This window comes from Callospermophilus lateralis, chromosome 18 (assembly GCF_048772815.1).
Source record: "Callospermophilus lateralis isolate mCalLat2 chromosome 18, mCalLat2.hap1, whole genome shotgun sequence".
NCBI lineage: Eukaryota > Metazoa > Chordata > Mammalia > Rodentia > Sciuridae > Callospermophilus > Callospermophilus lateralis.
Genome location: NC_135322.1, coordinates 54,185,312 through 54,199,862, shown reverse-complemented (window position 1 = coordinate 54,199,862; position 14,551 = coordinate 54,185,312). Strand labels below are relative to the sequence as shown.

The 14,551-nt window shown below is 36.1% G+C and overlaps 1 protein-coding gene across 1 annotated transcript in view; it reads right to left on the bottom strand.

The window, feature by feature from the left end:
- Nucleotides 1-7,189, bottom strand: part of Hydin (HYDIN axonemal central pair apparatus protein) — a 316,785-nt gene extending 309,596 nt beyond the window's left edge. Inside the window, exons 1-2 of the mRNA XM_076838342.2 lie at nucleotides 7,040-7,189; nucleotides 4,436-4,561 (exon numbers count right to left, since the gene is read on the bottom strand). Of these exons, the coding sequence (XP_076694457.2) occupies nucleotides 4,436-4,561; nucleotides 7,040-7,174 (261 nt within the window). The 5' untranslated portion in view covers nucleotides 7,175-7,189. The remainder of the gene's footprint in view (nucleotides 1-4,435; nucleotides 4,562-7,039) is intronic.
- Nucleotides 7,190-14,551: the final 7,362 nt, after the last annotated feature.

Sequence of the window (14,551 nt, the reverse complement as noted above, 5' to 3'; positions counted from 1 at the left end):
ATATACCATGATCAAGTGGGTTTCATACCAGGGATGCCAGGTTGGTTCAACATATGCTAATCAAATATAATTCACCACTTCAATAGAATTAAGAACAAGAATCAAATGATCATCTCAGTAGATGCAGAAAAGGTCTTTAATAAAATCCAGCACCTATTCATGTTAAACTACAGGAGAAACTAGGAATGGAAGGAACTTACCTCAACATTATAAAGGCTATTATGAAACAATATAAACAAACCCAAAGCCAATATCTACACAACAGAGAAAAACTAAAAGCATTTCCTATAAAATCAGGAACAAGGCAAGGATGTCCACTCTTATCATTCCCATTCAATATAGTTCTTGAGAAATCAAATAAGAGAAGAAAATTAAAGAGGTACAAATAGTTTCCTAAAAGACCCCCTCCCCCCACCAAAAAAACCCTCTTTACTGGAAGACTTCTAGAGTTAATCAGAGTTGATAAATGAATTCATAAAAGTAGCAGGATACAAGACCAACATTCATAAATCAAAAGTTTTCCTATATTCCAACACTGATTATACTGAGAGAGAAATCAGGAAAACTATTCCATTCATTATACTGAGAGAGAAATCAGGAAAACTATTCCATTCACAATACACACATACACACACACATAACTTAGAAATTAATTAACCAAGGGGATGCAAAGTCACTACAATTAAAATTATAGAACACTGAAGAAAGAAATTGAATAAAACCTTAGAAAATGGAAAGACCATTCATGTTCTTTGATAGGTAGAATTAATATTGTCCAAATGGCCACATTACCAAGAGTGTTACAGATTCAATACAATCCCCGTCAAAATGTAAATGACATTCTTCTCAGAACAAGAAAACACATTTCTAAAATTCATTTGGAATAATAAGAAAACCAGAAGAGTCAAAGCAACCCTGAGCAAGAAGAGTGATTCAGGAGGCATCAAAACACCTGATCTCTCTCACTACAGAGTGATAGTAACAAAAACAGCATGACATCGGCATCAAAACAGACACGAAAACCAATGGAATAGGAGACACAGAGACAAACCCACATACTTACAGTCATCTGATATTTGACAAGGATGCCAAAACTACATGTTAGACAAAAGATACCCTTTTTAACAAATAGTACTGGAGAGATTGGATATCCATATGTAGAAGAATGAAACTAGATTCTTATCTCTTGCCCTGCACAAAAGTCAAAGTGGATCAGACTTAGGAATTAGACCAGAAACTTTGCTAGAAGAAAACAGGGTCAGCATTCCATCATGTTGATGTGGGCACCAACATCCTTCACAAGACCTCTTAAGCTCAAGAAATAAAACCAAGAATCAGTAAGTGGGATGCAGTAAAATTTTAAATTCTTCTGTATAGCAAAAAAAATTATTAAAAATGTGAAGAGAGTGCCTACAGAAAGGTACAAAATCCTTGCCAGCCAGTCCTTTGATGGGGAATTAATATCCAGAATATATGAAGAACTCAAAAAACTTAATACCAAAAAACAACCCAATCAATAAATAGGCAAAAGAATTAAACAGAATTTTTTTAAAAAAAAGCAGCACAATGGTCAATAAGTAAATAAAAAAATATTCAATCTCTCTAGCATTCAGAGAAATACAAATCAAAACTACATTAATATTTCATCTCACTCCAGTCAGAATAGCAATGACCAAGAAAACAAACTATAATAAATTCTAGTGAGGATGTGGGGGGAAAGGGACAGTCATACATTGTTGGTGGGACTGCAAATTAGTACAACCACTTTGGAAAGCAGTGCTGAGATTCCTCAAAAGAATAGGAACAGGACTGGGGCTGTGGCTCAGTGGCAGAGTGCTTGCCTCACATGTGTGAAGCACTGGGTTCCTCAACACCACATAAAAATAAATAAATAAAATAAAGGTATTGTGTTCATCTATGAACTAAAAAAAAAAAAAAAATTGAAAAAAAAAAAAGAATAGGAACAGATCCACCATATGACCCAGTTATTCCATTCCTCAGTATTTATCCAAAAGAACTAAAATCAGCACACTACAGTGATATAGCCATCATTGTTTAAAGCAGCACAACTCACAATAGACAAATTATGGAACCAGACTTTGTGCCCTTCAACAGACAAATGGATAAAGAAAAGTGGTATATACACACAAATGTGAAATGAGCCAGATTCAGAAAATCAAGGGATGAAGTGGGGACTGAATATCATAGATACACAGGGAAGATCAGTGGAGTAGAAAGAGACTGAGTGGTGGGAGGAGGGACAGGAATGGGGAGGAACTGTGTAATGAATTTATAAAAATCACACTACGTGCATGTATAAATGTACCAAAGTGGATTCCACTGTTATGTATTTGTAAAAAGTGTCAATCAAAAATAAACAAATGGCCGGGTGTGGTGGCACAAGCCCCTAATCCCAGCAGCTCAGGAGGCCGAAGTAGGAGGATCACAAGTTCAAAGCCAGTCTCAGCAAAAAGTGATGTGCTAAGCAACTCAGTGAGACCCTGTCTCTAAGTAGAATACTAAATAAGGCTGGGGATGTGGCTCAGTGGTTGAATGCCCCTGAGTTCAATCCCTGGTACCAATAAATAAATAAATAAACAAATGAACCAAAAACCAGTAGAGGAAGAGTGGGGGAGAGGGAGAATGCAGGGTTGGGGGAGCAGTGGCATCAGGGACAGAAATGTAGTCAAACAAACTCCATGCACATATGACGTTGTCAAAATGAACCCAAATATTATGTACAAGTATAATGCACTAGGTAAGGGGGAAAAATGAATATTTGCCAGAAAATTGTTTCAACAAAGCAATGAAAATCTTAACTGCACCATTTCACCATAAATTCAAACAACATAACGGAGAAAAAAAAATCAAAGAATACAAAACAAACATTCAAGAATATAGGAAGGATATAAGCAGTTAGAAGAGAAAGTTCGTGTTTTCGTTCAATAAATACCGAATTTACAATACGTGCCAGGTTCCTTTCCAAATTAAACATAAAGTTAGGAATGATGCCAACAAAGCTCCCACCCTCCTTGAGTTGATGTCCTCACTCTAAGGACTTTGCACTTGCTCTTCCTTCTGACTGAAATGCTCTTCCCTCAGATCTCTGCTAGGTGTCAACCCCTGAGGCAGGCCTTCCCTTGGCTACCTGTCTAAAACAGCAACCATCTTTCCTTCACTCAGGGTAATTATCTTCCCATGTCTAAGGAGCAGCAAGAGGCAAGCGCAGTTAGTAGAGGAAAAAACCAGACATAACAGTGGAAGGAAAAGAGTCCCACGTAGGAGGCAGGGCTATGTGACACAGCACCTGAGAGTCAAGTTTAGCTATTTACTTATGACAGTAATGGGAAGTTAGACATGTTCTGGTTTAATGTTTAGAAATCGCTCTGACTGTTCATGGAGAATTGACAAAGGAGTGTTGGCTAGAAGCAGGGAGGGTGTAGGGAGGGTGTAAGCAGGGAGGGTGTTTCTGTGGTCTAGATGATGGTGGTGGAGGAGTGGGGGAGAAGTGGTTTGATTAAAGATATATTTGCAAAGGCAAAGTTTATAGCAGTTGCTACTAAACTGTAAGATGGGCAAGACCATGTTCCCCCCGCCCACCAGATGTGGAGGGTGGTTGTAGGGAAGAGATGACACAATTAATAATTAAAGCTAGCGAAGCTCAGAGCAGCAAATTGCATGTGAATCCTAGATAGGGAGTCGATTATGTACACAGTTCTTGGGGCAGCAAGAGCAAAGGAACTTCAGGGACTCCTTCCCATGTGGGATGTAACTCAAAACTCTCAGGAAGAGCTAGGGAATCCTTCCAAAAGAGGCTGATCTGCAGCACTCCAACTGATAGAGTTCAACCATAATTCATGCATAAATTATGCTTAAATTGAAGCATTAAGCTTAGGAAATTAATTAAAAAGTAGGAAATGAGACCTTCCTTTATAATCATAAACTCCTAAAACCTAGAGCATATGGTTTGCCTTAGAATATAAAAACAAGTTAAATAGCTCTTTTTAGTCTAAAATGATATAATTGTTTTTGGAAATAAGCCAAAATAGACAATGAATGCCTGCTTCAATAAACAAGGCCAACTTCTTCTTTCTCACTAGACAGCTCATTAAGAAGGGATTGTTTGTTATCCTAAAAGGATAACTTAATTGGGCTTAGCTAATATAGTTCTTCGAATAACTCCTAACCTGGAAGCAATAGTTTCAAACAGTGTCCAGAAGTACCTAAAGAAGGACTACTCAAAAAGTTTTAGATATTTGTTATTTCACTTATTAATTGCGGCCCTCACCACACCAAATCATAGAACTCAGGATAATGGAGTCAGAAAAGGAGCACACAAAGCAAACCCAAGGAAGGACTGGGTAGCCAGAGATGACCATTTTCATTTAGTTACTGTTCCGGAAAGTTCCCATGATCTAGCTTCAGGCTCATCTACCTTTTGATGAGTGGTCTCCCCCATATCTAAGAGTTCAACCATCTGTGGCCGGTACATCACATGTGTATTTGCCAGTCTCTGCTCTGTGGTGAGGGACATCTCCTTCAGGAACTCCGAGGGTGTCAGCTAGGATTCAAAACAACAAGAGCCAAAGAGTCATATGTGGTTACAGTGGAGAAATGTTTGCATAAGTGCCAGCAATGAATAATTTGTATTTGCAGCTCTCAGGATAATTCTGGAATGCCACTAAGTTGCCTTATAAAATATTTAAAATAACTAAATTATACAAGAGAGTGCCCCATGCACTTTTGAGGTCTTTGCACAATAATTTAAAGTGACATGTGGTTGCCCTTCTCTTATAAATTTGAAGGAATCGCACAGAGGAACCCTCGAGAAAAAAAGTCAAGAAATTGTACAGGAACCTGTCCAAAGAGCTTAACATTTTATGCTCAGAAAAAAGCATCTGAGCATAAAATTCTCTTAAGTTGTAAAATCACTTACAGGCTTCAGAGATAAAGAGTTTAAAATACTTATATTTCTCAACTGAAGCTACATGTAAACAAATCTTTTTGGGGTGTTTAACTATCATATTATATCATGATAAAGGGAAAATTTATAAAATGTAAAGAATCTTGAAGTGTGGTTCCACTACTTAGAAACGAGTTTAAACTTTTAGAAATCACAAGAGCACATTTGGACTGATTAGAAAGAGCTCTGAGCTGATCATCAGATCCAACACCAGGCACATTCACACACTCCAAAAACAACACTAATATTGTGAAAATGAAGAGTAACCTGCCATTTAATAAAACTAACTTATCAAAGGATTAGTTATTCAGAACCAACCAATATTACTCAGTTGTTTTGTTCTAGAATGTTCACATGGTTCTAGGGCCCACTTGATATGCAAGGAGATTTATAATCCCTGGCAGCAACCTAATGCCAAAGTATATGCCAAGGGTTTTGAAAACACTCAGGAGAATATAATTTAGCTGATTAATTTTGCCCTGGGTTAAAGTCAGTGCTCTTCAGGAGTGCTTGTTTTCCTATAAATTTGAATTCTCTGATTGAATCCATTTAAATGAAGGCATATTTCTAATGTAGGTTTTTGACTTGGTTTAAAATTCTTTTTGATTGGAACAATGATTAGAGTAATACAGTGTTGAGGTATCAGCTACATTGTGATTCAAATTAAAATAATGACATCTTAAAAGCAAAGTCAGAAGTTTCTATAAATATGCACCAACTGCCACCACCAAAGAGAAGGTTGACATTGCATGTCTAATTGGAATACAACTTGAAATTAACTTTTTTTTCTGCTTTGTTTTATTTATTTATTTATTTATTTTTAGGTGTATATGGACACAACACAATGCCTTTATTTTTATGTGGTGCTGAGGATTGAACCCGGGTCCCACCCATGCTAGGCGAGCGCTCTACTGCTGAGCCACAATCCCAGCTCCATGAAATCAACTTTTAAAATACAGTGAATGCTATTCCTAGCACTCCAAGTCTTTATTAATACTTCCTGTACCATGTAGTTCATAATCAGCTCTCAACAAATCATTATAGATAATTAAAGATATAATTATTTTTTATTTTAAAAGAAAAATTATGCATTTTTCCTAGATACCATCTAGTCATTATTTTAATGTGCAGTGTTCTACAAATATACAAACCAAATAACTCTTGCCAATGTAGAAATAATAAATTATTAGCTTGAATCCTGTGAAATTCTGATATTTGGCTGTTTCTGAACTAAACAAAAGACAATTTAATCCAGTTATACCTGACATTAAGAAAAATCTTAAGTTTGTATATACAGAGCTATGGTTCCAATACAAATTCATGTGTTGGAACCTTAATTTGTTGTGTTAGAGCCCTCATGAATAAAATAACCCTTTTCTCAGAGTCCAGCCCCCTCTTCTTGCTTCTGCACATGCCTGCCTTTTTCCTAATTTCTTTTTTTTAATTTTATTTTAATTTTTTTTGGTGAGGTTCTTTTTTTTTTTTTTTTTTTGTCTTTTTTTGGAACTGGGGGTTGAACCCAGAGCTTTGCCAATGCAAGGCAGACACTTTGCCACTGAGCTACAACCCAGCCCTGTTTTTCCAATTTCTTGACATGCTAGGGTGTAGCACAGGCCCTTACCAGATACAGCCACTTAATCTTGGACTTCCTAGGCTCCAGAACCATGAGCTGAAATAAACGCCTTTTCCAATATTCCGTTAGAGCAACAGAAAATGGACTAAGACACAGAGTCTTAACCCCAACTGATTAATTTAAGCAATTCAAGCCTGTACTTTCAAGTGTGCATGCAATTTCAAAACTTCTTGAATTTTAACAGGTAATTAGGCTCTGCAACAAGCTACTATTCTAACTAAATTCATACTAGTCAGTCAGTAACTCTGTTTGATATTCTGGGGATGTCATGACCTGAAGAGGCAAGTGATTCTGCAACCTGTACACTTGGAAAAATGAGAAATTATACCCCATTTGATTCTAATGTATGATATGTCAAGATCATTTTAGTGTCGTGAGCAACTAATAAAAAAATACTTAACAATAAAAAAAGTATTTTATATACAATTTCTCTGATACATTACCATGCGGTTTACTTCCTCTTCTGTGACCACCCTGGGACTCCGGGGTGGCAAAACCTTGCTTTGGAACCCTTTTAACATTTTGACTAAGCCCATCTGAACAGCCCCCATCGATTCCTCAAGTCTTCTACTTGTCATTTTCAGATCTTTTCTTTGATCACCTAAGAGCAAAAAACAGAAATTTTATTAAAAAAAATACAGTTAATTCCTGAATGTAGGTCATAATTTTTTAAAGCATTTTCAAATACAGGAAGGTTTTAGAAAATACTGATCTTCAAAAAATACATCCAATGCTTGAACCAAATATTTTAACTAAAGGTTTTTACTCCACTTGGCTGGTCTAGATTTATTCTTGTCCCAAAGTCTAGAATCCATTTTAGGCTGACTTAGGGATTCTAAACTAAGCTCAGGCAGACACGGAAATACAAGCTGCTCCTATATGTTGCCACTTTTATCTTCCCAGTGAGATAAACAGAAATTGCCCAATAAATATTCTAAATCATTTCCTATTTATCTGCTTATTTTAAAGTTATTTTTCATGACAATAAGCCCTCAAACAGGCAAACACAAGTCTATATGCCTTGGTAGCTTTGCAGAGATTCAAAAACATCAGCATGAGATAAACATGGAAGAGTAAATTTCAAAGTTAAAGTTTATAGTCACAAATAAGCTATTAAGCACTCACTCAGTCTCCTCAAATCAAAAAGATATAACATCTCCTTTTTGTATAACCTTCCTCACACTTTTGACAAGACATTTGCAACTTTAGGAACACATCTCTGATTGGGTCAGGTTTCTGTTTTTATTAACAGCAGGCTACATTATTCAAACCTGTGCTAAACAAACAAACAAACAAAAACCCTAAAAATTCTTAGTAAAATATAAAATTTAAAAGAAACAACCAATCTTAAAACCACTAAAAAGCCTATAATACCATAAGGCATTCCCAGACTAAAACACAGAGGAAAGAGATACATAAAGGAAAATACATATGAATAAAAATATAATAAGTTATGTTGAAATAAAGCAGTAAAACTTCCAAGAAAATGAATATAAAACTTTCAAAAGGGAAAATGGTTAATTTCGGTAGAAAGCCTCTTAAGTGACAGTCAATGCCATCACAGATATCCACTGTATAATATTTTGGTCAATGATGCACCACATTTACAAAGGTGGTCTTATAAGACTAAAACCTAGTGATATGGCAGCCATCTTAATTTGTGTATGTATGACACTTACACAATGACACAATTGTCAGACAATGCATTTCTCAAAATGTATTCCTGTTGTGAAGCAAAACATTACTCTAAAAGGCAGACAAAGAAGGTCCAATGCGCTATAATAGGAGCTTATGAAGAAGAAAGGTAATGGAAGGGAATTGATATTTAAAGTATAATCCAAGAAAAATTTTCCAGAAATAGAACAAAACACAAAAGGGCCCAGAAGCTTCCCAGGAAAATAGACTCAGGCTGATCAAATATTAGTCATATCTTAGTAGAATTTACAGACTTTAAAGTTTTAAAATTCTCATAGTCTTCAGGCAAAAAGGTAAAATTATTTACAAAGGCAAAAGAATTAGGTGAATTTTTAAAAAGCAACCTATTAAGTGGGACAATAATACAGCAGCACATTCCAAAAACTTTAAAAATGTAAGCCAAGGGTTTTATGCATAGTAAGCTCTTCTTCAATTATCAGGGCTATAGAAAAAGGGTTAAATATGCATAAAGTGTAGGGATTTTATGAATATGTTCCCTTCCTGAGGAATCTTTTAGAAGGTGGATGTCATCCAATCAAAAGATGCCTGTGGAATTTCAGTCAAAGAACTGACAATGAACATTTCTCGAGTTTAATTGTATAGCTAAGAATAAAAAGAAGTTGAGGACATGAGGATAATAGTATTTAAGCATGATATTTTCTGAGAAAGTAGAATGAATGCCATTTTAAAATGAAAGGAAAGCAGAGAAATAAAACAAAAAGTAGAATAAGACCTTGGGAGTCAAACTGACCAGCATATAAAGGATTTAGGGGATTATTATAGGAAGCCTCTAAAGAGGCAGGCAATAATTCCTGTTTCCTGGCGTTCATGTATTTGTGTAAACTACTCCCTTTGAGCATGGGCTGCACTTAAATATTCACTTCTATCAAATATAACACAGTGTTAAGTGTTAAGATGTTATTCTGAGATTAGGTTATAAAGACGCTATTTGAAAACGATAGTTTTCCATCTTGGGCATCCTCTTGCTCTCTCTTAGATCTCCAGCTGCCACATTGTGAAGGTCCATAGGAAACCTCTAGCAGGTCATGAGGAACCAAGGCCTGCCAGCAGCAATGTGAGCAAGTCTGCAAGTGAATCTTCTGAGGCCTGCCAACAGCCACATGAGTGGGTTTAACACAGATTTTCCAGCCCCAGCTGAGCCTTGAAGTGACTTAAACCCTGGCTAACAGTTGACTGGAGCTTCATTAGAGACTCTCTAGGTAGGAAGCACCCAGCTACATCACACCCAAATTCCTGATCCACAGAAATGGTGAGAAAATAATTGTTTTAGACTATTGTTTTAGGTACTTGGTTATACAGCAAGAGATAACTAATATGGGCATTGTAAAGGGCTTATACACAAAGAAAACTACTGAAACATAGAGAGAAATCTTTCTAAATGTCAAAATAAATTTGAAAAATCAAAGAAGACACACTAAGCAGAGAAAAACAACAGGTTAAATGTAATACAAAAATTATAAAATACTATGATTGAGTTGAGATCAACTATATCAAGCATGTCAACAGCAGAAGTAAATGAGCTTGTCTGCTGGAAAATATTTCAAATTGAGTCATAAAGAAAAATACAGCTTTATCATATACACAATAGAAACACAAAGATCAGAAGTGAAGTGTCTGATTCCATTTTTGATGTTTGAGTGCTTAGAGCTTCAAGTCCCACTACCCTCCCCTTCTGCTCTACTCTGGGCAAGCTGATAAGGCGGCCCGGTGCTTCCTCCTTTGGCCTCTGTGGGAAGTTCAAACAACACAAGGCTCAGACTACACAGGACCCTCGTTATAGCTTCTTTTAATGCCATAAAGGCCAAAGCAGCATCTTCTCCTGCTATCTGGAACTAGTTTGGAGCCTGCCTAAGGCTGCCCTGTTCTAGAAGGCACCATGGGGTGAGTAATGACCTGTCCCTGTCTTCAAGGTACACAAGTGGCATCATCAGTCTTGACATCTGGAAGCCAAATTTTGGTTAGGGGGCTAGTTCTATCTTTGAGTGGTGACAACAACAGAAATAATCAAAACGCAGAAATTCAGATCCTGATTTAAAAACAGACTTTGTTTTTTAAAAACAGGATTAAATGAGACAAGAAATATTTTATAGTGCTAAAAGCAATAATTCAAAATAAAGAAGAAATGGATAGTAATAATTATTCATCAAGTAGCATAAAACTTATTAATATGCAGCAGAATTCACAGGAGATATAGATGCACAAATGAATGGAGGCTTTAATATGCTACTCAGCAAGAATTATATCAGGTGGACAAAAGACTAAAGCAATATAATGCATTAAATAGGGTTAGGGAATATATTCAAATACTACATCCTTATCATGTAAAATATACCTCCTTAAGAGCAAATGGAACAGTCACAAAATTTGGATGTATATTAGGAAATTAAGAAAGTACTATAGGTTCTGTGACCTAGAAGTATCACGGACAATTCTATCATCACACACAATACACTAAAAGTAAAAGTTAAAAACAAAACAAAACCTGGAAAGCCCTATTCACTTGAAGAACTTCAACCTTGTATTAATGAACAATGTGAGTTTAAAAAATCCATGAAAGGACCAGGTGTGGTGGTGTAAACTGTGACCCCAGCTACTAAAGAAGCTGAGGCAGAAGGATTGTAAATTTTGAGGCCAGCCTGGACAATTTGGCAAGACCCAGACTTAAAATAAAAAATAAAAAGGGTTGGAGATGTAGCTCAGTGGCAGAGGGTTTGCCTATCTTTTGTAAGGCCTTGGATTTGATTCCCAGTACTGGGGTGGGGTGGGGGAATCCATGAAAAGAAGAAAAAGGATCATTTCTACTTATGTGATTATAGTTACAAAGAGCTAAAAATAGAACCACGTGGTATCATGTGGTATAAACATCTAGTAAAGTTACATATAAAAGTACATTCGACCCAGAATCCCTATCTTAGGATAGCTATCCAAATGATATCCTGCCTAAAATATGAGATGATCCAGAAACCAATACAACTGGTTGTCTACTGGGGGAGTAAAGGAATGAGGGAGAGGAAATAGAAGTGAAAGAAAGATTTCTCTGAATGTACCTCACTGTAGTGTTGACTTCTGAACCATGTAAATGTTTTATATATTAAGACCCAAAAAGAACCAAGGGGGGGGGGAATCGATTCTTGAAAATTGAAAACGAACTGAAACAAATGAACCTTGCTATATCAAGTTGGTATTATAACCACAAAGAGAAAACAATTATCCCAACTGACCTTAGAACAGTATTGTAACTGCATATCCTCCGTGGGATACAGGGAACAGCAGAGAAATCTGGTCATTTACCCAATAGTCTTGCTGTTGGTTATAATATTAGTAATAATATTTTAAATAAATAGTCATAGCAATAGTTAGGAACCAAGCATTTCAGCATTTAAAAATATATATAAAATTGAGGAGTTTCTTAAAATAAGCAGCCCTATTATCTTTTTTTTTTCTTTTTTCTCTTTGCTGCTGAGTATCAGTTCAAGAGTCTTGTACATGCTAAACATGCGCTGTATCACTGAGCTATACCCCTAGCTCTGGAATTCCCATAATCTTAAATTTAAATTGAGTATATGAGGGCAAGTTCATGACAGTTTTCTTTTAAAATAACCTTCCCACTTGGAAAAAAATAATGCCTAGAAGCAATGGGAGCCTAGTAGAGTAGCAATGACAGACAGTCCAGAGACCACTGTGAACTCCAAATACCATTTAGTACTAGAAGAAATCAAGTTCCTTGGAGAAATGAGTAATTCAAGGTCAAGGGCACAAAATATGTAAAATGAACTGAAAACAGTCTATCATCATAAAATAAGGAAGTTATCAAAGGCTACTGGGACTGGTCAAGGACCCAAGAGCAACTTGAAAGAATTCCCATTCACCAGAATGAGACAATCTGATCATTAAAAAAAAGTCTAAAATGAATTAGGTTTTTTTTTTTTTAAATCTTAGCTCAATTGATACTACAAAATAACATTATCTTTGGAAATCTAAGACATCAAACTAAATATCTTGGAAATAACAGAGAGAAACCATTTATTCTGTACTTTTTGTATAAATTGCATTATAAGTTAACCAAATAGTTGATGAAGAAAAATTTTTCTTCATAAAAGAATTCCAGTTAATAAATTCAGGGAAAAAAATGGCAGAAAAATAAGCACCATTTTGCAGTCTTTAATGAAACAGAGGATTATCATTGCTAAAACAATTAGGGAAGATGTTGCTGAAGAACTTTATAATGGCTCAATCAGGCTGACAACACCTGAGCCCTCTAAATCAATCTTAACATTACAAGAGTAAAAAACAAACATAATGTGCTTCCTGACACAATGCAGTACAAACCACCACCTGTGAAGTACTATTAGCAAAAATCTAGACCTAAGCTTCTGGACTTACCAGCCAGGCTGCAGGAGACAGACAAAAGGGCAAAACATGTACATTCTACAAGAACATAATTCAGCCAAATCCAGAATATGGGAAATGTTGCAGGAAAATGACCTGGTTTATTCAACTAACAACAGCGTGAAAGAGAGAACAATAATGAATTGATGGTCTTTAACCCAACAAGGCAAGGGTGGATCTTGTTCAGATTATGATTCAAAAAATGAATAATAAATAATAAAAGTAATTATTGTTCATTGAATTAAATATTTTTTTATTTTTTTTAACTCATTAAGTTAAATTGTCATCAAATTATATCCATTCCATCCCTGATAAGAAGTGTTGAATCTTAGTTTCTTTTTCAATTGTGTGTGAGGCAAAATCTTTTGAATTTTCAGCACTTTTACAGTCATTTCCTTCTTTCTTCCATCCCGTCTCAATGACTGGCCTGCCTATTAATAAGATAATACCTATGGGAGATCTCAAGTTTAACAGTAATTTAAGGGAGAGGAGCTAAACCTATAGCTTATCTGCTTTAATCATGGGAAATGTGATTCATTCCCTCCATGGCCTCACTGATGCTGACAGAATTCCAAGTGTTGCTCCAAAATTTCCTGTCTAGAGAGGCCTTGGGCCCACGGGCACCTTGAAGCTGGGTGAATTATGAAGACCCCCCATCAGGCCCATGCTCCAGCATCTTCTATCCTGACGCAGGCCGCCTGTAATTATGTGGCTGCACATGGATTGACTTCCAAGTTCAAATGTGCCTTATATCTCCCTGCTCTAGTGGGAAGTTGATAAAATCTGTTCTCTCTCTCTAGGGGGAAAAAAAAAAAAAATATATATATATATATATATATGTTTATATCCCTTCCAAAAGATTAGTAGTGCTGTTATTATTATTTGCTAAATATGTCATAAACTTAAAATATTTCAAAAACTATTGTTCACTTTGTAGGGTAGGAAAATGGGATGGTAAGTATGATTTTTTTTAAAGGAAGTTCTTATCTATTAGATATTTAGGGGAGTATTTATTTATAGGTAATGAAAAACCATGTCTGAGATTTACTTTAAAATACTTCAGGAAAGTGTGTGTGTGTGTGTGTGTGTGTGTGTGTGTGTAAGAGACAGAATAATAAGAGTGGGAGACTGCTGGGAACTGTCAAAGCTGTATTATAATATTTCTGAGTTTTGTATGTTTTAAAATTTTCATAACTAAAAATTAAACACTAAATCTATTTATTATTCTGGAAAGGTATTTTCACTACTGATAAAAATAGAGTAGAAATACTTCCCCAGATTCTTTCTAACAATCCTGAACATGATACATATAATAACCAAAGGAAGACTGAAAGGTCGAGGTAAGATGGCAGAGCAGCTAGGGACCTCACTCAGGGAACCAGAGTAGTGACTTCCCTCAGCTTTCTTTTGCCTCATAGGCCTCAGGCTGGGTGCTGGGAAAACCAGCAATTAAAGGCTAACCTGCATGACCAAAGGAGTCCCAAGAAAGGCATGCTCTCTCTAGCTAAAAACAAGCAAACAAAGAATAGTAAAGGAGCAGTTCAGAAAAATCTTTAGACAAAACCTCTCTATTCCAGCCACACACCAGAGGAAAAATTGCAGCCCCACCACCAGCCCCACCAGCAGAGACAAAATGAAGACCTAGACTTTCACCCTCCCCAGGTTGTAATGAAGTACTCCAACCAGTTGAACGGATCTCAGGGACAAACAAACCAACAAATGAAACATGAAAAGACCAACCTCAAAAGGTCACATATTGTGATTCCATTTATTAAAAGTGTGGAGATGAAGGACAAATCAGTGGTTGCCAGGGGCTAGGGATGGTAATGGGCGAGGAGAGGAGACCATTC